General features: G+C 50.0%; 2 protein-coding genes across 3 annotated transcripts in view; one reads left to right on the top strand and one right to left on the bottom strand.

Moving 5' to 3' along the window:
• Positions 1-8,743: 8,743 nt before the first annotated feature.
• UPP2 (uridine phosphorylase 2) lies at positions 8,744-15,200 on the top strand. The gene is given in 9 exon segments (XM_040603805.1): positions 8,744-8,819; positions 9,454-9,548; positions 9,551-9,567; positions 10,634-10,791; positions 11,003-11,040; positions 14,181-14,217; positions 14,219-14,325; positions 14,798-14,973; positions 15,123-15,200. Coding segments are annotated over 9 exon segments (732 nt in total). The 5' UTR covers positions 8,744-8,793.
• A 2,215-nt stretch (positions 15,201-17,415) lies between these two features.
• The window catches only part of CCDC148 (coiled-coil domain containing 148), a 78,171-nt gene continuing 72,565 nt past the window's right edge, over positions 17,416-23,021 (bottom strand). For both annotated transcript variants that reach the window (XM_040604614.1, XM_040604615.1), the window contains 2 exons: positions 22,619-22,759; positions 17,416-20,659 (listed from right to left, as the gene is read on the bottom strand). In XM_040604614.1, coding sequence (XP_040460548.1) covers positions 20,513-20,659; positions 22,619-22,759 — 288 coding nt within the window. In that variant the 3' untranslated portion in view covers positions 17,416-20,512. The remainder of the gene's footprint in view (positions 20,660-22,618; positions 22,760-23,021) is intronic.

Below are 23,021 nucleotides of genomic sequence, written 5' to 3'. Positions count from 1 at the left end.
CGCAGCTGTCCTGCATGTCCCTTAGCAGGATCCTCCTCCAGGTTCTGGTTAGCAAAACAGCACTTTAAAAAGAAACAAATTCCTGTAGTCTCCAGGGACTCTGACTAATCAATGAGCAGTAGAAAAGATGGGAATTAGCCCAGCTGTAATGCAAAATTCCTGCTGGTCAGGAGCAGTGACCTGGTGCTATAGTACCAGGCAGAGCTGGACCAGTTTGCGTTAGCTGCCTCCAGGCTGTGGGTTTCTGCCATAGGATGGGGAACGTCTGCACCAGAGGATGCACTAACTGTCCTGCAGCAAGTGTTCTCCCGTCCCTCTGCAGAGGAGCCGTCTCCAGCTGGGCTGCAGCACATGCTTGCACTACAAGCAATAGATAAGCTCCTGTACAGCATCTTCCTAGCTTCTCTCACATGGGTACGGCTGCAACTGAGCACCCACAGGAGCTGCAGCAGCGGCTCGCAGGCAGCGATGAGGCTGGTCCTCTGGCTGTGCCTGGGCACGTGACAGCATGGGGGCCCTGTTGGGGATGGCAGGTCACACCAAGGTGGGTGACTCTGCACTCCTGGCCCTGACAAGTTGCACACTCAGCTGCTGCCCGCGTTTGGTGCAAGCACCTCTCTGGGAAGGGCAAGCCTGCACGGCTGAGCTGGGGGAAAGAGCCCAGGGCTGGGAACACTGTTAGAAGGTGGGTATATGCACACAGCCACATCCAGCTCCGTCTGTCCCAGGGATCAGACAAGGTGCATCAGGAAAAGCAGGGATCCATCCTGGTGTCCAGACTTGGCACCCAGATTTCGCTGGTCAAAGGGCACCAGGCAGATGGAGAGCTGGCAAGGCACATGGAGGGTGCATGCCACAGATCACAGCTCCTCCAGCTGACTGGTCTCACTCAGGAAAGCAGCTGGGGGTGTCAATAAATGTGATTTAAGAAGTATAAAGTATTGTCCATCAGCAGGAGGGCCTTGTGAGATGGGGTAAATGAGTTCAGCAGCACAGAGCGGCATGATGGGGTGGTTTGTTCTGAGCCTGCAAAGCTCATGTGAGGTGGGAGAGGACAGCGCCAGCCACCTGAGGTGAAGGGGATTGCTCTAGGGCCAGGACAGGAAGGTAGATCCTCACCTGGAGCTCTGCTGGTGAAGCAGTGTGGGGACCAGCCGAGCCAACGGGCCACGCTTCTGCTTGCCGTGGGCTGTTCTGGTCCTCACTGAAGTCTTTGAGGAACTGATCCCAAGGGCGCTGCAGTGGCACAGCCACATCGCCCCACAGCAGTCTCCAGCACAGCATCTGCCCGTGGGTCCCTCTGCCCGCATGGGGTTTGTGCCCCGGGAGAAGCTGTGCAGCTCCCTCCAGCCCATCCCCTTAAGCAGCCCCTGTGGGGGTCCAGCATGACTGCAGCTGCTGTCCCCTCAATGCGGGCTCACCGCGGCATCCTGCACCGTCCCGGGGACCTGCTGCGCTGACCTCACGCTTTCCAAGCACATTGTGTGGCTACAGTGAGTGGGAACAAAAAGTAGCGTAAAGGAAGGCAAGGTGAAACTGAACCCAGCCTGGGCATGGGGTCCCAGCCTCCAAACAATCCCCAGGCTGATCTCGCTTCTCACTTTAATTTCCATCCCGCATGAAGGCATGAAAGGAGCCCTGCATTTGGAGAGCCAAATGCCAAAACCAACATTTGCTCTTGAAACTGATGTTCTGTGCTGGGCCAGGGAAGGAAGTGGTCCGGGAAGGGCACCGATGGGCAGCAGCGATACCGCGGTAGCTACAATAAACCCTCATACTGCCGGCTGTGGAGACAGCAGTGCGACAGGGCTGCTGGCTGCCGGAGGGAAACTCCACGAGGCCACTTGTGCTGAGGCCGGCGGAGCTGGGCAGGACTGGGGCAGTGCCTAGTGCTCCCGCAGCAACACCAGTACTGGCTCCAGCCGGAAACCGGCGGGATTAAACCCAGCCGGAGCAGCTTTCGGTGAGGCACGTAAGGGGCCAGCCCGGTGCTCCCCGAGCGTGCGTGGGCAGGCGCGTGTGGCTGCTGCCCTGGTGGCTGCACCTCCTGGCGCATGGACACTGCAGCGCCTGCCTGCCCGCGCAGGATTTGGGCAAAAAGGTGTCTGCAGAGTGGGCAGAGCCCCTGCCTGTCCCCAGCAGGGAGCCAGCATGCTGTGTTCAAGGCTACGGAGTGGGTTCAGTGGGGAAAAGTGACTCAACCTTGTCCACAACTCCCAGGAAGCATTCCTGCAATGAAGCAGCTGTGCTCAGCTCCTCTGGAGCAGCAAACGTGGGGACCAGAGGCTCAGCAGCTCCTTAAATAGCTGCGCACGTCAGGCAGCTGATTTCTACCTGAAATAAATGGGTTTATGACAGTGTTTCACCTCAGGGGAAAACATGTTCTGTCAAGCTGTAGTTACTCGTGTGCCCTGAGGATTTGTGGTGCCTCGTTTCTTCAGAACGCGTTCTACTGACTTCTCCCAAAGCCAGGAACAGATTTATACCAATAATAAACAAGGCAAAACAAAGAACAAGAGCAATCAGTTGATAAAAATCTACGTTTTGCCCACCTTGTTTGCTGTTCTGGATCTGCAACAGAAGGAAGGACAGGGGCAGGGGCAGGGCAGGGGCCGGGGAAGGAGAGAGGTAGAGCTCGTAGCCCTGTTCTGCTGGCTGGCACACAGCCTTGTTTCTGTTAGATAAAACTCCCCCCGCCCCGCCTCCGGTGCTTTTTCTGCTCCTTTTGCTGATTGCCAGAAATCACTACTAGAGAAACACACCAGACATCTCTTAGATTTTCGTAAGCTCCCTGCTAACGAACCAGAACTGCTAATTTAAAAGCCGACACGAATGCACTTGTGTGAGCATGGGCTCACACGTGCTGCTGTGATGGCGGTGGAAGCGCCCGCTCCTGCTACGAGCACAATCTGTCCCCTCTGCCCAGCGCCGAGCCCCCGGCTGTAAGGGGCTGCCTGCCTTCGCGCACACCGGGGATGCTCTCCCAAGTGTGAGAGCATCTCGTTTATCAGCAGCTTCAGGCAGCGCAGCATTGCAGCCGGGGTACCGCAGCAGAGAAGTCAGCAGCGAGCCGACCTGTGAAGAAACTGCTCTGGCTTGCTCAGAGCAGACATTACAGCAGCTCGGGCAGGACACAGCGGGTGGGACGTCTTTCTGCTGTGCAAAGGCTGACATGCGGCTGTCTATTTTAAAATAGCATTTAACATGACTAGAGGTGTTGGATGGGTACAGGAGCGCTGGCTCTCCGGAGCTGTTCTCTTGCTGAGAGCCTGTCTAGATTACCATATGTTATTCTACCGCATACTTCATCGTGCTTTATTTGTCATCCTTTAGCTCATATGCTAACAGCTCCACTGCCTGGCACTCAGAAAGTCTGAATTTAGCTCTGAATCAGTCACAAACAAACACTGGCTCGGGGCAACGATCTCTGCTTCTCACTATCCTCACTTCCCCACCCTGCCTTGCAAAAGAAGAAAACAGGCAGTTGGACTAGATGATCATTGATCACTTCGAAAGCATTTTCTATTTATTCTATTCTGTTCTGTTCTAGTCCTGCAGCCTCTGCCGTGGCAAGCAGGTGGGCAAAACTTGCCTGCAACACATGAGTTGCCCTGCAGTCGGTGAGAGATAAGAACGGCCACGCTGTGGTTCGGGATATGTTTAAAGCCATCCTAAGGGAGAACAACCATGGGAAAAATAATCACAAAGGAAGGGATCCAACATGAGGGAGATTTCGTAGAGGCCAAGCAGTGAGCCAAACTGCGCAGGGGCAGGTGCCAAAACCTGTGGCTGCCATCCCTTCCCTTCAACATCAGTTCTGGGAAGCCAAAAGCACAAGTCAAGTGTTTCCCTTGGTGCAGTCATGTTTACATAAAAAGAACACGCTTGTTCCTTTACCTTCAATGCAGCAGGGACAAACACTGCCAGGAACATTGCTTACTCATGATTTCTCAGCCTACCTCTCCAAGCAGAGCTATGGCTCCAGGAGATATCTGTCTCTTCTCACTGAGCAGGGCCACCCTCCCAACCCTCCCCCCTTTGCCACACACAGGGTGCAGGAGGCTCCCTGCCCAGTGCCAAGCACACCAGGAGCAGAGGGCTGCGGTGGGTCAGGGATGGGGTTTCACTGACCACCAGGCAAGGATGTCACCAATGGCAGCTGGGTGTGCCGGAACATTATTTTTAGTTCATAAGTAAATATTTGACTTAAGAAGTTGTTCATGTACTCCAGGAAATAGTTTCATCGTGAGACAGTTTACAGTTGCACAGGTGCAGACTTTGGCAGGCATGCCCACTAATACCCTGCCACGAAAAGCGAAGGGGGAGACATGCAAGTGCTGCATTTAACAGCCAGCAACCTCTGCCCGTGGGAGCGCACTGCCTTGGGGCCACGCACAGTCCCACCTTGCTGCAGGGTCACTCACATGACAACAGCTGCCTGTCTGTCCATCTATCCATCCGTCCGTCCATCCATCCTTCCATCCATCTGTCCGTCTGTCCATCCGTCTGTCCACCTACCATTCTGCCAAATCCTGCCTTTCCCTCCCGCACCACTAAATAGCCGCTCTCCCACGAAGCCCCTGCCCAGCTGTGCCCCACGGGTCGCAGAGCACCCGTGGACGGGCTCAGCCTGCTGCAAAGGCAGCACGTCAAGGGGCCAAACCACCACCATGCTGGAGCAAGGCCAAGGTCCCTACCCCTCTGAACCCCCTCGGGGCTGCGGATTGCAAATCAGCATTGGAGCCACAGGAAGATGAAGGGGCAAGGCGAGGACTTGTGCCATTCTTTCCCGATCAGCTGCGCTCCCTTTGCTAGCAGGTGATTTTTGTGCCTACTCATCCCACGGACTCATATGGGCTCGACACACAAGCTGTTCCTTCTCCTTCGTGCATCAACAACAAGCAATACGGGCCCCGTGTGCCAAATCAGCCTCTTACTGACGGCTGGGTGTCTGCCCTGGCTTCAGCCCATCGGCACTCGTGCAGGCGGGGGGGCTGTGGCGAGCACAGCTCAGGGCACACAGGCAGGGCCAGAAGCCGGTGCTCCCTCCCAGCTCTGCATCTCCCATGGGACCGCAGCCCCGACGGCGAAGGCGCTTCCACAGGGGAGCGAGGGATGCTAAAGGCAGGCACGGGCAGGGGGAAGCACATTTTCCTCCACCAAAGAAGTGCACAAACCCGTGGGAAGCCTGAAGTGTGATCTCGCCTCCCCCAAAGTGTTTTACAGCTGCTGTTTGTGAGCAGCAAACCTTCCTATTGTATTCTCTGAACCAAGTAATGCTAATCAGACAAAACTGTGAAGACCTGCACGACAATCACTGTGTTAATTGCACTGTGCCTGAAACATTGCGTTTTGTGCTAAAAAATACTGCAGTTGCACTGAGTGACTTAGATGGTTGAAGGCTGCAGGAGGAATATGTGTGCGTGCGGCCGCAAGGAAACTTTTTTTCTGTGTACCTCATGGTGCAATCTGGTGCATTCTAAAAGGAAAAAGAGACTCCAGATCTGTATTCTTCAGGAGTGTTGTGGAGCATCAGTAATAAGTCATTTTTGGCAGGCATATGTTAACAGAATCCAGGGAGGGGAGAACTTCATCAGAGCAGAGAAATCATTCCAGCCTGACTTTGGTACGACTCCAGCAAGTCTGAAATATCCATAAGGGTTCTGCTGCCATCCCTCCTCCAATCTAGCCTGACCCTCTCTTAGGCAAGATAGCCAATCTGCACTTTTCTGTACTGCTGGTTTGTGATGCTTATTTGCTTTTATACAGTGTTTTGCAATGTTAAGGGTTTGGACATGTATTTGCCCAGCAAAAGGCTGCCTGGATTGCAGCAATTACCTTCCCTGTCCCATTAATGAAACAGGACCTCGTTACTACCTGCATGCTGTGCAGTGAGCAGGCCACACACAATATGTTTTTAACTAGGGCTGCAGCTTTGAATGGATGGCAATCGTGCTCTGATTTTCTTTCATTTATTTTTAGTACTTATTAACCAGCTAAATGGCAAAGAAGAAAACCACCATGCACGACAGATAAAGGCATCTGGAAGGAGGGGGCCTTGCAAATCACTTTGAAAGAAGCCGAAGCTGCTGTTAAGTACTGGTACAAAAGATGGGGGGACACTGTGGCAGCAGGTGGGGAGGTGGGCAGGAGCAGGGTGGTGAGCCTGGCAGCCTCATCCCCCGGCTTTACAGGACACCTTGCAACCCGGGACGCAGAAGACCTGCCTGTCATAGCTGAGCACCCAGCTGATGTCAGGATTTTATGCTGATTTGGGGCTAACTCTGCCCGTTGCCCAGGTCACCAGCCTGATGCTCAGCGCAGGACCCAGCACTGCAGGCACGGCTGGCAAGCAGCTGAACTGCAGGATGCAACCCAGGATGCTCAGCCATCCCTGGCCAGGTGCAGAGGGGTGGTCAGGCCCAGGTCTGGGGTGCAGAAGCCCAATGGCACCCGGAGGACACCCAGCGCCCCTCCCCCCCTCCCTGATCTGAACGGTTCAGTTTGCAAAGCCCATGGCTGGCCAGGGCATGCCGTGTCCGCACAGCTCCCATTAGGGAAGTTGTCAAAGCTAAAAAAAGAAAATAATGAAAACCTCTGTAGGCAATTAAGGTTGCCCAGAAGCTGTAATGAGCACGCTGGCTGCTTGTGGAGGCTCTCTGTGCTTCTCAGCAGTTCACTGCTAGGACAAGCATTTGTTGTAACAGCCGGGGGACCTGGGATGGTGATCGCACAAATCGCAGAGAAGCGATCCAAGTCGGCAGCAGAACAAGAACATCAGCTGACAAAATCCACACTGAAATCAGATGTGTTTATTGGTTCAGTTCACCATGGTAATTAATTACCCAGCACTTACCTAATCAACCAGAGCTTTCATCTACATTCCCAGGGGCCAATAGGAAACGCCAGATTCTGCCCCTCCAGCCACTGCCTAAAATATCTTCTAAGGCAATGTCTCACGCCTTGTCAGGACAGGCAGCAGGACTGGTATCGCCAGTCTCCTCCCGCTCCTGAAGCACAGGATGCTTGTGCACATCTGTTCCAGACAGCAGCTTGCTGCTGCCCAGCAGAACCTGGGAAGTGCTGAGAGGGAGATGGAGCGCCCACAGCTTCCCCGGCATCCTGCGGCTCAACCATGAGCAGGGGACCTGGCCTGGCCCGTGCTGTGCTGCCTCCACGTGCTGCCCTTTGCTCTGAGCCATGGGCAGGGGCTGTGCTGGTTGCCCTGGCACTGCTGCCCAGATGTTATCTGGCACCACACGTGCTCCGTGGCCCTGGGGACAGCGGGCAGTGGTGTGTGCCCTGCGGAGCACAGCCAACGCCAGGACCTGGGTCCAGGTCCATCGCACGTGAGGACAGTCATTGACTGCTGTGACACCCGGGGCTGACATCGGGCACCTCTGTGCCACAGGTTGCCATGCAAAGTCCCTTGGGTCTTTTGGAGGGGTCTGAGAAGTGGCCCCACGCCGAGGCACAGCAGCACCAAAGGCAGCTCCTGAGCCAGGGGAGCTGAAGGACAGACTGTGCTGGAGAGGGGCCCAGGCAGCCAGCACGCACCCCTCCCACAGCCCCAGAGCCAGCCAGGCCCCCTGGGACCTGGGCAAACTGACCCCCCTGACCGGGAGCTGCCCATAAGTGCTCCTGGGCTGAGATGGAGTCGGGTGTGGACAGCGAGAACAAACATTGTTGTCTGGATGTTGCTGAGAATAGAATCAGCCTCTCCATGCCAGAAGCAGCTGCCGCAGGGTCTGTTTCTGAGTGGCGATAGCCCACCTCTGCCGAGTGCCATACCTGGGCACCACTGTGGTCACCAGCAGTGCTGCCTCTGGGGGAGCTCAGTCAGCAAGAGGACTTTTTTGTGCTCGGAGTCCTGAGGGTGAAGGTGGGGATCAGTGGGAGTGGGCACATCCATCTTTTGATGCTTGCCTTGTGAGCGTTTGCCTTCTCAGAGTTTTCCGGGTCACCCAGCAGGACCGTGGCAGTTCAAAACATAACAGACACCCCGGTCCCTGGTGACCCCGTGCTCAGAGAGGGTGGTCAGGGCTGGGGAGCCAAGCATGCTGAGCCCTGACCCTGGAACCAGTGTCACCCCAACCCAAGCCCTGTCAGACCGTGTCCCCTCCGAGCATCCCAGCAGGATGATGCCATGCAGACCGACCGACTGACCAAACTAGGGCCAGGGAGCCCCTGGCATGAGGCAGCAGAGCCCTCGCACAGCCCACCAAGGGTGCCCACAGCATTAACTCTTTGTGCACCCAGAAAAAGGCAGGGCGGTTCCAGATTTGCACCAGGTGCGGCCAGAGAAAGGCACGTCCCAGAGCTGGTGCCCAGGGTGGGAGCGCCGTTGTGATCCCCGAGGAAGGAGCGTGGTGGCAGTGTACTCAGACAAACCCTTGCCACGAAGCCCTCGCCGGAGGCAGACAGGCACCTACCTGGCACCCATGTGTGCCTGCCCCGTGCCCACCGCCCACCCCACCGGCCCAAGCCCCGGCTGCCCCAGCAGGGCGGCGGGAGGCGAGCAGGGGCGTACGGTGACACCTGCTAAAACAGCCAGTCTGGGACGGACCACGGGGCAAACAAACCTTCGCACCTGATGGGGGAAAGGAAAGCGGGCGGAGGGGACAGGCCACTGTTGATCTTGGGAGCCGGCAAAGCAAGGGAGGGTATTTAACCCCGTGCAGAGCCCCTTACAACCTCTTCAAGCTCCAAAACCTGACAGCTGAAAAAATAGCAGGGTGTTTTCCTTACATTTTCTGCAGGGTATCACTTTCGGCTGACTCTGGTAGAGCCGCTATGACCAAAACAATAGGTTACTCCGGGTGAGTAACAGGGGGAGGTTTGAATTTGTTTTAATAAGACAAGAAAAATGTTCTCTAGGTTTTGTTTAATCCTTATTTATAACATTGCCCTGTATTGTTACTTAGTTTCTTTCCCTCTATTAAAGCAGGTGGAAAGGGAAGGCAAACTGGCCTCCCACTGCCTGCAGAATCGCAATTTAATTTGCACTTGTACTGCTAGGCAGTTATTTGGGACAATATAAATATAAAATCCTGATTTGCAAAGAGCTTAATAAGCTGTCACATACGAAATAGCACAGTACATTACCCACTAGATATTTCTGGCGGAATTATATGAAAGAGCTAAGGTTGCCATTGACAAAATCGATGATAAATACTGAGAAACTTTTTTTGCTAAATATGCAGGCATAACAAAAGAGATGTCAAAGAGGTTACCAACAGCAGAAATGCAGCCATCCTGGATACCATGCATAGCTGGCTCATCCCTGTTCCTGTCCTTGTCTCTGTCCCCGTCCCTGTCCCCGTTCCATCCCTTCCCTGACACTGGGGCCACATGTGCCCCTTTGCAGGGCTCCCAGGCCCCCCCATGCCCTATCCCTGTCCCTGCAGGCACTGCCTGGTGCCCCTGACCTGTCTTCGCCCTGTTCCTCTGCAGCAGTGGGCTCGTCCATGTTAAAAACCCACACTTGGACTCGATGGAGGAGGACATCCTGTATCACCTGGACTTGGGAACGAAGACACGCAACCTGCCGGGTTCAGGGACATAAAGGTAAATAATGGTGAAAAAGCAAGGCAGCAGCTCCCAGCCCTGCGGGTGTCTCCAGCCCCTCGCCCCACAGCTCTACCATCCATGCCAGGGCCCCGCTGCCACAGATGCTGCTGCCATGGACAGGGTACAGCTGCTCGGCAAAGGGACTCGGCGACCTGCGGCAGTCTGGGCAGGGAAGTCATCCATTCCTGCTTGTGTTGGGCAGAAATCCCAACAGAAAATTATCTTTTTAAAAACCTGTAGTTCCCTTAAACCTCATTTTGTATTGGCCCCCATGATGGAGGACAGATAAAGGGAGCATTTCTCCAAAGCATCTGATCATCATCTACTGGTGGCAAGGGAATGAGGATGTATTTTCGGCTAGGACCTGCTGTCAAAAGCAGCCTGTCACAGCCACATCTTCTTCCAGTTTAAATCAGAGCGTTACCCCAGTGACACAAGGGGAAAAGACGCGGTCCCCCAAAGCTCGAGCAGCCTGGCACAGTCCGGCCACGCATGGGCTCCCGCACCCTGTGCTGTTGGCAGCCGGATCAGCAGCGCTGCCCTTGCAGCCACATGCTGATCCCCCTCTCTATGTTCAGGCAGGATGTCATTTTTTCCTTTAATATGTAAAACTTGTCCTTTTTCCTCCCTGACTTTATGGCCTCTGTGTCATCAGCAGCGCTCACTAATTGCAGTTGGCATTGTTGATAGAATAAATTAAATGACAAGCTACTCTAACATCTGGTTTTGCTTTGCTGTCAGTAGGAATACTAACAGTTTAAATTTGCTGAATTATTTTACATTTTCTTGGCTGGGGACTGATATCCAAGTATGTGCAGCTGTACAGTTGTCTGGACGTAACATAGTCACAACCCTAGAGGCGTAACAACTTGGTTTTAGCATTAACTCCTGGGTTTGAGACCCTTGGCTGTTCTGGTGCGCCTCGACTTCCTGAGAGGAAGCAGCATCCTGCTGCACCCTCTGGGGAGATGTGTCTGGTGCAGCCCACCGCTGCCAGTTTAAGACTGAATCTCGGTACCTATTTCAGCTAAAAAGCACCAACACGTCCATATTTTACCTCCAGTTTGTCTGCGTTGGTGGAAGCCTGAAGAGGATGAGGGCATTTGCCCAGTTCATGCACTAGGAGCTGGGACTGATGGGTGATGGGGAGGACCTGGCAGACATCTACATGGGGATGGACTCGTACACCATGTACTGGGCTAGGCCAGTGCTCTCATCAGCGTAAGTACCGTGCCGTGCCGCGCCGCACCGCACCACACACGCTTTCCACCTCGGGCACTGCCAGCAGGCCCTGCCCTGGGCTCTGCTGCTGCCAGCACGGTCCTGCAGCGGGCTGGCATGGGGGCCCTGGCTCCCCACACGGTGAGGTGGGTGGCCAGCACGACCTCTGCCTCCTGCAACACCCATCGACAGATTTTTTTCCTCTTTTCAGTTTTCAGCCATTACCATCAGTGCAACCTTTCAGCCATGGTAAAGCTTCTTCTGTTTGAACGGTATTTCTCGGCACCCTGCATATCCAGATTAAAAAGCATTGTATTAAAAATGAACATGTGCATACTTCGCTCAGTTCAGCAGTTTGGCAATTTGAGAGGCAAAGACCATTTCCCACATTGACACAAGCTCTAAAGTGAAAACCTTGCTTTATTATTAATTATTCTTTAAAAGCATAAATTTTGGCACTGCACAAAGGAAAAGGCAAATACAGGCTGCACTGGTGAGTGCTCATACCCCAAGGCTCAGTGCTGCCATCATTTCTTCAGGCATAAAATCAGTCTTAAATCTGATTCTCAGGAGGCAGCATCACTCACAGCAGAGCTCGTGCTGGTCCCTCTGACCAAACCAAACCAAACCTGAGTGACGGGAAAGCCTGAGGGAGTCAAACTGGTGGGACCCAAGGGGAAAAAACCTGCACAGGCTTTGCCACTCCCCAGTCTGGCAGCAGTTGTGACACAGCTGGAAGAAAAGCCTATGCTGAGCTCGTGGCCACACAAAGGTTTTGCACCAATGCAGAAGCCACCAACCCTCAGGCTCATCCCTGTGAGGGGACACAGGGCAGAGCACGCAGCCAGCCTCCCCCAACATGCTTTGTGCAGAGCAGCTGCCAACATCACATTTTTGCAAGTTGCTTAGAGACACAAACGAACTCAAACATACCAGCGGCAGGAACACGGTTTCCTGCTTTGAATATTTACAATGAGAATAAATTTTTTAGGCATTGGCAAATAAGTCAGGCTGATGTTCCAGAATAACAACCTGCAAAAAGTTTTCATATTTAAAACATGATACAAGCCTAATAGACCATCAGTCTCACAGCCAAATGAAAAGACACAAAGCAAAACCCGACTGCATATGTTAAACTAGTTGTGCTTCTTTACATAGGCTTCCTTCAGGTTTTTGAAAAAAAAAAAAAAAAAAAAAAAAAAAAAGATAGCAAACCCAAAAAACTGAGGCATGTTTCATGGCAAAAACCAAACCCCACACCACTGAGTGCCTTCTGTTTGTCAAGGTAAAGCCGAGAAAAGGATGTCAGTTTGGGTGATGGAGCAGAAACCGAAGATGATCACGTGAAGGAGCACTGGGCAGAAAGCAGAGGCAGCCTCGGCAGCTTGAGATTTGCAGAACACCCACCAGCCCGGGGGAGCAGCAGCGGGGCCGGGGCAGCCGGGCACCACGAGCCCTGGCAGCAGGTGGGGAGCAGGGGGTGCCAGCCAAGCCCAGTGTCTGCAGGCAGCCGGGCATGGAGGGGCACCAGGGTGGGTGAAGTGAACCGGGAAGCAGGACAGTTGCCCCATAAGGTGTGAGGCTTCCCATGACAAATGCCTGACCCCCAAAGCCCAGCCCTCGCTGAAGGGCACGCACCCACCTGTTGCCCTTCGCACCCAACAATGCAGGCGGAGGTGCCCTGGTGGGGGGCGAGGACGGGCTGGGAGGTGCCTGGAGAAGTGGAGGTTCAGGTTGTCCGCACTGACATTCACCACTGCATGAGTATGAACAGGACACAACAAAGAATGGAAGGCGGCACATGGCATAAGGGTGGGCGGCACAAAGGGAAGGTCTTGGAGCATTCAGCCATCGGGATGCATTTATGGAGACCTTTCTTGAAGGAGAGACACCATCTGTGTGCCTGATGGGATGGGCACCAGCTCTATTGATAAGAAGAACCTTAAAAGTGTCATGGGGTTAGACGCTGTACCTGGGCAGGCTACAAAGACCCTGAGATGTCTCTCCCTGCCTCAGAACTTTGCTGTTGGCCTCACCAGCTGAAGGAGGCCATGGCATAACCCTGAGCTCACTGCAGTCACGTACCTGTCACCTGCTGCAGCACCACGGGGAATGACATTTTTTTGCTAATTGGTCTCTTGTGCATGTGGCAGTTAAATTCTTGTCACCTGCAAGGCCAGTGCTGCTGTAGCCAAAGGTGGATCAAGGGTGAAGAGCATGGGAGCCTCGCGCAGTCACAGACCCTCTGAAAGCAGGAGGCCAGTACCTTGCACCCTGGCAAAGAAATTGGTCCCGCATCCACAGAGCCTAGCAGATGGGTTATGCTGAGTTGTTTCCTACAACAAGATTGCAATTTCAGAACTTTCAAACACTAGAAAAATGTCAGGAAGCATGTGACATTTACGTAAACAAACTTCAGCTACTCTGGAACAGTTTCCTTTTCAAAATTGAATGCTGATTGCAGAGTAGAAGAAATGTAATAAATGAAGAACTAATAATCTGAGGACTATTTATAAACCTTTGGATCTGTTTGCAAATGCGACCATCTGTGTATTGCTCAAGGCCATGTTTTATTTAAACAAAAAGCCATTTGAGAGGATTAACAGTAGGAATAGCAATAAAATGAAGCACTCTGCCCAGGTTAGTGCAGCCGCAGGTATACATTTTGCTTGCATCAAGGACTACAGACTGTGCGAGAGGAGTAGCCGCACCAGGCACGTGCCCGCTCAGTGGACCCAGGTGTGGCAGCAGGACAGCTAAAGCCACCAGTGAAGTTAGAGGAGAGGGTCGGGATGGGTGCCCATGCCTGGATGCACCAAGCATGGCTCCAGGTCCCGCCTGCGGTGATGCCCTGGGACCCAGCTCCCTGGCCAGCACCCATGCCACTGGAGCAGGGAACGCCACTTGCAAGAGGCTCAGCTGCCTGACGTCCATGGCAGCTCCTTAAGAAAAATTAAACCTAAATTAAGGGGGTTTTCTGCTCCCCAGTTTTCCCGTTCTGCAACTTGCTATGACTCTTCTAACAGTAATTTGGCATTTCTTGTATTTAACCCCGCAGGCCTTCACAGCTGACGTTTGCCACGGACCTCGGAGGAGCCGCAGCCTTACCCCACATAGTGTAACGTACCCCTGTACTTAAGAGTTGGGGGCTTACTCATTCTTTTCACCAATGTTATAGCCTGCATAGTTTTCTCTTCTATACAGAGACACAGTGCGCTGACTTTAAACACTGCAGTTAATATGAGTTAAGTAACTATTCAAAGGAAAACTTTATCAGCCTCAGACAAAACGTAGGCATTGCTGGGTTTGCCTTCTGAAGCTACAGCCCGTTCCCCGTAACCATAAACCCACGCAGGGCCGGCAGTGACATCTCTCTGCTTCCTTTCAAGGTCAGGGGAGATGAGACGGAGCACTGTGCTCTTTCCAGTGAAAAAAAGTTGGAGTACTTAAAAAGAGCTTGTGATGCTGGTGTGAGGAACATTGAAATGGAGCCCACGGCATTCGCTGCCCTGTGTGGGCTGTGGGGCGGGGAAGGTGGGTCCTTCCTGTGCTCCCCGGCCTAACCCCACCTGAGGGCTCGCTTTGGTCCAAGATTCAGACAACCTGAAGGCTAAAAATGTGTTCCAATGATTTTAACTAGAAAACTACACTAAAACAAATACTGCGGCTAAATACCAGTTTGTCTTAGAAGGCCTGAGCACACGTTGGACCAAAAAAGACTTAATCCTCCCCAACCCCCCAATCCCTCTCCTGTCCTTAAAGCAAGTCCTGGCCGTACTGGCATAGCTGCCTCCCCCCGTGTTTCTGGGGAAGAAGGGGGGCGAGCAGAGGGCCCTGCGGAGCAGCGCTGCAGCCAGCAGCTGCTCCAGGGCTCCAGCCGCGTCCCCCAGGGAGTCCCCAGGGCAGCGGGAGCAGGGCCCCTCTCCTTCCCCACAGGGCAGCGCTTTAAGGCAGCTGGTACCTGTCACCAGGCGCAAGGTAACACAGTGCTTCGGCCGTCCTGCAGCTGCCGTTGGCTGCATGGCCCTCCTGGGCCGCCTGGAAGGGGACCAGATCCAGGCGCCCCGCCAGGTGCTGTGGGAGCACCAGCAGCGGCCCCAGCGCCTGATCGCAGCCTTCATCCAAAAGCACCTGGGGCTGCAGCCTCCAGCAGGAAAAGTGCTTTTCTCCACAAAGCGATGGGTGAGAAGCAGAGCAACAGGGCAGCAGGTCCCAGCTGGTGCAGTGCAGGTTTGTGCTCCCGCACCGGGAGCGGGTGTGCAGGACCTACTCACGCTGGTGCAGCGCAGCTTTTTCTGGGAAATGGAAAAGGACACGATGCACTCCCACAGGTGAGCGCCCTCCACAGCTGCGTAGGGCGGCTGGATCCAGCTGGCGTGCAGGAGCTGCAGACCACCAGTATGGCTTGAATTGCACCAAGACACTTGCACACCCAAGGAAAGCTCCAGCCAAAATTTGCACAGAAATTAGGGCTGTGTTACTGGCATGCTCCTCACTCCTGTCTCCAGTGGTTGTAAAGGACTGTCCCGTTAGGGTCTCTCCTGTCCACAGGGATCCTCTAGGATGGAGATCTCTTTGCATTTGGCATAAAGCCGAAACCCAAGTAAATGACATGCAAAATTAATCTGCGTCTGTAACTGTGACTGTTACTCATTGCTGTTAGGAAGGCCATTCAGACTTTCATTCATACAGTATCTAAAGATCTGTCAAAAATTGATGTACACCAGGGTGTCTGAACACAAGAGGTGGCCACGCGGGAAGCCCACCCTGCGCAGGCTGTCCCCGGCCGAGCAGAAGCAGCTCCATCCCCGTCGCACTGGCAGCAGGTTTGGGTGTGGGGCACTCGGGGATCCTCGAGAGGGAGAGAGGGGAGCACGTGTTACTGATAAAACCTTGCCCTGATGTCACGTAACTGCCAGGGACTGCACCGTTCATGTTCATCTGCTAATCAGCACACAGCAATAATCTAGAAAATAATCTTTTAAGTGTCTCCACAAGCTGTAAAACTAAACCACTCCTGGGTTGGGTGGAGGGGCTTTTCATGGAGGGTAACCCACAACCTGAAGAATTTCCCACCAAAATCACATCCAGTTCTTAAGGTTCACAACTAAGGTTGCTTCCAAATGAATTTTGACACCTTTGGAACCAAAAATTACAGGATTTGAGTTCTGGTAAACAAAATTGTATCAAAAAACACGGGAGAAGTTCTCAAGATACTAATGGTATTAAAAGCACGAAACATATTAAGTCTAAAGATACCTACAGAAGTGCTGAGGGTCCATTCCCAAGGTACTCGTTCTCTGGTCAGCATCCCTAAATCTGCTTCATCAGCAACCCTGGGGCCCCTCTATTCCCAGATGTACTTCCACGCACTCAGGTACTGCTCGATTTGCCTCCCAAATGTGTGGGTTTCTCTCGGCATCCCTCGTCACCCCACTGCACGTCATTGCGCTGCCTCCTCCCGTCGGCAGAGGTCCGTTTCCAGGGTGTGGGGCCAGCAGTGGAGTGGGGCCATCTGGGGTGCTCCCCCGGCATGGGCACCCTGCAGTCATGGTCCCCAGCCACTCCAACAACTTACCAGCACTTTGATCTGGGACATGTTCAGTTTGCTGCCATGAAAAAGCAAACTGTTTTTTACAAGAAAAGGAGATTGGTTCCTAGTTTTCATTCTCAGATTGCAGATTTTAGGCTCAAATACTAACCTGACGGGGAGGAATCCCAGGACAGGAGCCAGTGTCCTCCCAGAATGGAAACAAAATCACTCCATTCGCTCCCCATGCCATCTAACCCACCATTCTGTCGTGGTTTGACCCCAGCCAGCAGCTAAGCACCATGCAGCCACTTGCTCACTCCCCTGCTCCGCTGGGATGGGGAGGAGAATCGGAAAAAGGTAAAACCCATGGGTTGAGATAAAAACAGTTTATTGAAATACAATGAAATCTACTACTACTAATAATAATAATAATAATTGTAATGAAAAGGGAGAAAACAAAGAGAGAGGAACAACACCCAAGAAACCCCCCAAGTGATGCACAATGCAGCTTCTCACCCGCCTGCTGAGCGATGCCCAGCCAGTCCCCCAGCAGCGACCAGCTGTCCCGGCCAGCTCCCCCAGACTCTGTACCGAGCATGATGCTCCATGATATGGAATAGCTCTTGGGCTAGCCGGGGTCAGCTGTCCTGGCTCTGCTCCCTCCCGGCTTCTACTGCCCCTCCTCACTGGCAGAGCATGGGAAACTGAAAAGCCCTTGCCTTGGGGTAAGCACGACTTAGCAACAACTAAAACACCGCTGTGTGATCAATGTTACACTCGTACTACACCCAGAACACGGCGCTGCGCCAGCTACGGAGAAGAAAATGAACTCCATCCCAGCCTGAAACCAGGACACATTCCAACTCAGTTCTGTACGTCCGAAGTCCACTCAAGAAACTTCTATAGCAATTGCAAAGCACCGGAAGTCCTTTGTGAAAACAATTTAAAGCCACTCCGGGAAAAGAAACACGATACTTTTAACATTTTGTCTAACTTAATTATTATATTTATTATATATAATATAATTATAAAAATAAAAAATAATATAATCATATATATAACATATATCTCTATATATAATATAAATTATATATATATATATAAAATATACTAGGCGAGGCTTGCTCTGCATAGCTTACAGCGACACAGTCTTGGTCATCAACTTTGCAGGAGACAGTGAGCTCTCTACATTCTAGAACATTGTCCAGTGAAGAGACTCTTGTTTTTCTCATTTTGGTTTTAGCTTAATGATTATGTCATTAAATGTTTTTTTCTGCTGCCCATTCTAAGTCTGATGCTCTTGAAGGGTTTCAGCTGAGTTACAGAGCTCAGAATGCGTGTCCTTGGTGCGCTGCTTTTCAAAATATTGACCATTACTGCAAAGCCCTCTCTATTCTCAGAGGGGTCAGAACTCAAATCACTTATGTTTTTCTTTTTCTATAAATACACATGTAAATGTGCATATAAGGTTATGTGCACATAAGCTGGCACAAACTTTAAATGTTTTGCAGCAGCTGGATACTGCACCAACTGATCTTGCGCCAGCTGGGTACTTGACTTTTGGGCACTATTTCACATTTCAGCCACTTTTCTGACTACCAGAATTGACAGAGAAGTAATATATCTTGAAACCAAATAATTTTCAAAGAGAAGGTTTTCCCAGGCTTTAAAAAAATCAGATGGCCCATCAAACTGCATACACTTGATACACTGGCATAAAGGATAGCTGAGCTCGGAACTGTTACCCTTACCAAGTCACAACCAACAAAGTAGGGCTGCAAGGGATGCTGGTTGAGAAGTCTATTTCCCATTAACATTTTCTAAATTACTGTTTTCATGTACGAGTAATTTCATACATTTTTGCACAAAAATAACTTGCAAAATTTCATTTTTTTTTAAAAAAGTGTGGATGGCATTTATCATGAAAACAAATGTCATTTTAAGCACCTTCATTTCCTGAAGGGTTTTGATCATCTCTCATGAACAGTGCTAAGTGAGGAAGAGGAAGACAAAGACAAACCCACCCCACTCCCGCAGGAGCACACGAGAGGAGCATGGCCAGGCCAGGGAGGGTGGCCAAGGGGGTCTGCAGGAGCTCTCCTGGCAAGAGCAGCCTCTGGGTGTGCTGAGCAACTGAGCAAAATACCTGAAGCCAGTTTCAGGGACCTGCTTGTTTTTCATTCTCCACTGTTACATGTAAATCCCTCTAAAAAACCTCACTCTGGGCTCTCCGTATCAAGAACGAGCCCCGATTCATGGCTGCAGTGAGCTGACACAGCCTCATCGGTGTAAGCAGACTTCTACTCAGTCTATTCCCTGAGAAGCAACAGACGTGGATACAATTGCAAGACACTGCCTAAAACTCAGTGCACTTTATTTCAAAAACAGACGGCTGCTTCATTTAAACTCTTTTTTCATGTATGTCTCAGTATTTATAAAAGATGACAACTATAATCTGAAATGATTTTGCACCACTGAAACTATCTTGTAGATCTGCTTTTAAATGCAAGAAAAAAGCCCCTCAACTGCCTTAAGTTTGGAATCTCCCATTTCTGGGAAGCAGTCTAGCAGCCAATCTGGTCTCCAAAGGAGAAGAAAAGCAATGCTGGTCTCCCCTGCAGGAACATCCAACAAGTTGTGAAGCTGGCCAAGTGTGTTTTAAAAATAATGTTACCCCAAATGACATACCAAAATAAAATGCACAAATATATGCAGAATTGTAATTTTAGCACAAATACGGAAAAGCTAAATCCAGAAGACGTACAGCTCCCACAGCTTTTGGGCACACTCTGTAGCATTTCTCCTCCGTTAAAAGAACTTAGCTTCAATACTCAGGTTGTGTTGCTCCTGGTTTTAAACTTTGCTTGCTCTCAGCAGGTCTGTTGTGCCAGCTCTTCCCCCACCTTCCAGGTACCCTTCCTAGAGCCTCCGTCTGCTTCTGGCTTTGCACCCGTGAGCACCCAGGTGGGAGCAAACCTCCCTCCCCAGGTTCTCAGGGACCTGCTTAGGTCAGGCTTACCCTGCAAGGTTTTGCCTATGTTACTCTTGGTTTGAGGTGTGAGAAGTTACCATTGCTTGTCTCTGACTGCAAAACATTTGGTGTGGAGGTGTCAGGAGAAGAGGGCCCATCGGCTGTGCTGGGTAAGGAGGTAGCATGTAGTGGCCAGCAGTAAAACCACTCTCTGGGTGTTTGCTGGGGGAGCACAGACAGGGCTCTCCCTCCACCCTGATCCTCAGCTTCTCCTCTCAACAGTGAGGAATTACTGCGTTTCACAAGGCAGCGTAGGTATGTGATCCAATAAGACCTACAGGGCATCACAATGCTACATTAATGAAGTGCCTATCATTACTTAGATACGGAACTGTGGATGTTCAGATCTTTCTGACATTCATTGTCCTTGGAAATTTTTGGTTAAACTGCTAATTGTAACTTGTTCACATACCTTTTACACTCATCTTATGTAAGGCTTGAAAACATAATCAGTTAAAAAAAGAAATGACAACAATTTCCCTTTCATTTAGCAGAATCATGTTCAGTAGTTTCAGATCCAAACTAAAGATTCCAGATCTGAAATGTTATTTCTGATTTCTAATTTATACTGAAAGACTAATCTGCAATATGAAATTGTATGACCGGTTTGCAGTAAATATGATGCAGCAAATTGGTTTCTAAATATAGACAAAGGTTAAGTTTCTTCTTAGAATAAACAAGGAGTTATACAAACATTCACAGCCATAAGATTTTATAATTAAAAGAAACAAATTCTTAAGAAATCTGGAATGAAAGTTGCTGGGTGTATTCACATATAATATAATCTAATGCGACTGTTCTGCAAAGCTATTTTGGATTTATGGTGCCAATTTAAAAACAGAGTTCCTGCTTAAGATGCTACACATCAGACTGGCCTGTAATGTCTGTAAGGAGTCTTTCATGTGCAGGTGTCCTATCCCCCAGCAGAAACAGACACAGGGAATTACACTACAGCAGCCTCGATAAAATCTTCACCAAGACAGGTGTAAAATGGTTTGCATTGCACGAGCAAGGCACATTGCTTTTCTGAATGACTGCACACACTGAGAACCAAGTAGCTCTATGGCACAGCCTACGGGGATTTTATTTGAAGTTTTCACATTATAGGTCAGACAATACCCCTGAAGCTTCTCTGCTCTTGATATGAGAGAGATGCTCTACGTTTTAAAGACTGTAGATTCCATATCTCTTCTTGGAAGCTTCAGTGGAGGAATTTTTGGTAAAATCTCTTTTGCATAAAGTGTTTTATGAAGTCCAGCTTCTCGAAGAGCTAGCTCAACACGAAATCGAGGGTCAGAAATGACCTGTTAAAATAAACCACAGCAATGATAAATAGAAACAAAAAAATACTTTCCTCATACACATAGTGTATGTTATGTTACAAGTTATCTGTGGATCTATATATTTTGAAAGTTTTAAAAGAAAGTCAGAAAATTATGGTCATAGAAGAAAGCCTTCAAAAGCAGAGAAACCCTACAGTGAACAAGCCTTATTACACTGCACACATCCTGATATTATCCTTTTTAATATTAATGATCACAAACTATTTTAACAAAGAGCCCTGGTTGTCACTCCTCAGCAAAACTCAAAGGGTTGATGAGAAACTGAGTGACTTTTAATTCAGCTTGCTCACTGAAGAGTTGCTGACTTCTCTACTGTTCTGCATCAATACAGCCCTGCTTTCAGCACAAGACACTTAATCCCTTCCTGTTTGTTTCTATACGATCTAAGTGCTTCAAACATGTTTGTGATTTTTCTCACAGCATTGCCTTGTGACCACATGGCAGCACCACTTCCATTTTACGTAATGACAATCAATGCCCAAGGAAATTGCTTCTGAATTTGTCAAAAGGTTATCTGGCAAAATTTGCAAGCCTCTTTCAAATCCTTCTTCTGGAGGCAACAGTGAGGGAGTGCTGAAAGTGCATGTGAGAGTGTCCCATTGCCTTCAGTTCTAGCATCACCTGCCACAGCGCCCAGAGCTGCTGGGAAGACCAACAATGGGGAACATTATCCATGACCACTGCAGCTCTGGGATGGAGCATGCTCATATGCTTAGCAGGAATCACGTACTGCAGTCTGAGCAGTACCAAAACCTGCTTGGAGTTGAAGCAGGAAGAATATTCTGAGAATTCAGGTATCAATCCCAAATATGCATGTTCAGCGCATTTTTAAGGTAAGGCTTTTCAGAACCTCATACATCAGTCAGATCTCGGTAGATGTTAATAGTCAAACAAAACCTACATCTCTTGTACCACACCTCTCCTTTACCAAACCTGAGAAGCTTTAAAATGTCTTAAAATGGGAAGTGCTGGACAAGTGTAGTTAATAGACATTGTTACATTTCAGTTTATTCAGTGCTAAAAGAAAGTTTTTACACCATAGAATTATATCATAGCAGTTCTCTTTCTGTAAACATGATTTTCAAATTCCAGAGTGGGTATAATTTCAAATGCATAGACTAAGCAGATGGGGAACAGTAAGGGAATCAAAAGATCCTCCCCCATGTTGCTTACTTCCATTTGAAATTGAGCTAGCACTGTGCTCAGCAATCCAAGTGACCTGACAACAGGAGTATAGTTACTTCAGTTTCCTACTTCATTTACACTTCACTGGTTTCTTCTCCTTTACCCCTTGCTTATCACATTCCAACTGATCTTCAATCCAGCAATAGTGTTAAAGACAGTCAAGACACCGGCTTCCAGCTTATGAAGAGATTTGTGCTGTGTATAATCTTCCAAGAAAAAAAGAACCCCTCATATTTAAGCTACCTGTGACGTAGCTCTTTTGTATACAGTCAGGAGAACTTAAACGCTGAGTCAGTTCGCTTCAAATACTACGACACTAACTGGAGCAGGTGAAAAGGAGGCACTCTTTTAAATAAATGCACAAAAATGTAAAAGGGGTGAGTTTTGAAATGAATAAAATAGCAAACAGATCAGGCAAAATGCCTGGTAAACACACAAGTGCCAAATGACCCCTTTAGCCCAGTGTCCTCTCTCTGGTAGCAGCGGTGGGAGATGCTGTTCAGCGACAGCCCGGGAGCCCTGCACTGGACCCGACTCTGGTCCACACTTATTCCTCCAGCATCTACATTGGGTCAGAGAGATTTTACCCCACCCATTGCTCATTATGGTTTTATATATTCTATATTCTACTGTTAATATTGCTATTTAGCATATATTATTAGCATCACTATCATGTACTGCTATTAAGATATATGTGCACACAGTAAACTATACAGTATGATTACAGACACTTACCTGCTGTTCACTGTACGTATGCAACTTAAACAGTGGCTTCTGAAGATCAAACTCTTCTTTGGTCCCAATGCCCATCCGAGCTTTAGATGCCACCGTATCAGCCACTACTCTAGCCGGATCTGATTTTGCAGCAATGGCAACCTAAAATACATGATACAAAAATAACAATTACCTCTATGTAAACCTAAGGTGAGAAAAGGTGATTAGCAATAACACATCCCTTGAGAACACAATCATTTTCCTGGTTTAAAAATTGCAAAAGTTGTCTTAAACCACCTCGTATCCATATACGGAAGTTGTAAAGCTTAAAACTTGAATCCAGAGTAAAACCACTTTGACAGAGAATAATAATCGGGGAGATTTTTTTCCTGTTTCCCAATGGAGACAGTTTAATTGGCTGGAC

Source organism: Falco naumanni, chromosome 8, assembly GCF_017639655.2.
Source record: "Falco naumanni isolate bFalNau1 chromosome 8, bFalNau1.pat, whole genome shotgun sequence".
Lineage (NCBI taxonomy): Eukaryota > Metazoa > Chordata > Aves > Falconiformes > Falconidae > Falco > Falco naumanni.
The sequence above is the reverse complement of the archived record's forward strand: the minus strand, read 5'-3'. Positions and strand labels throughout refer to the sequence as shown.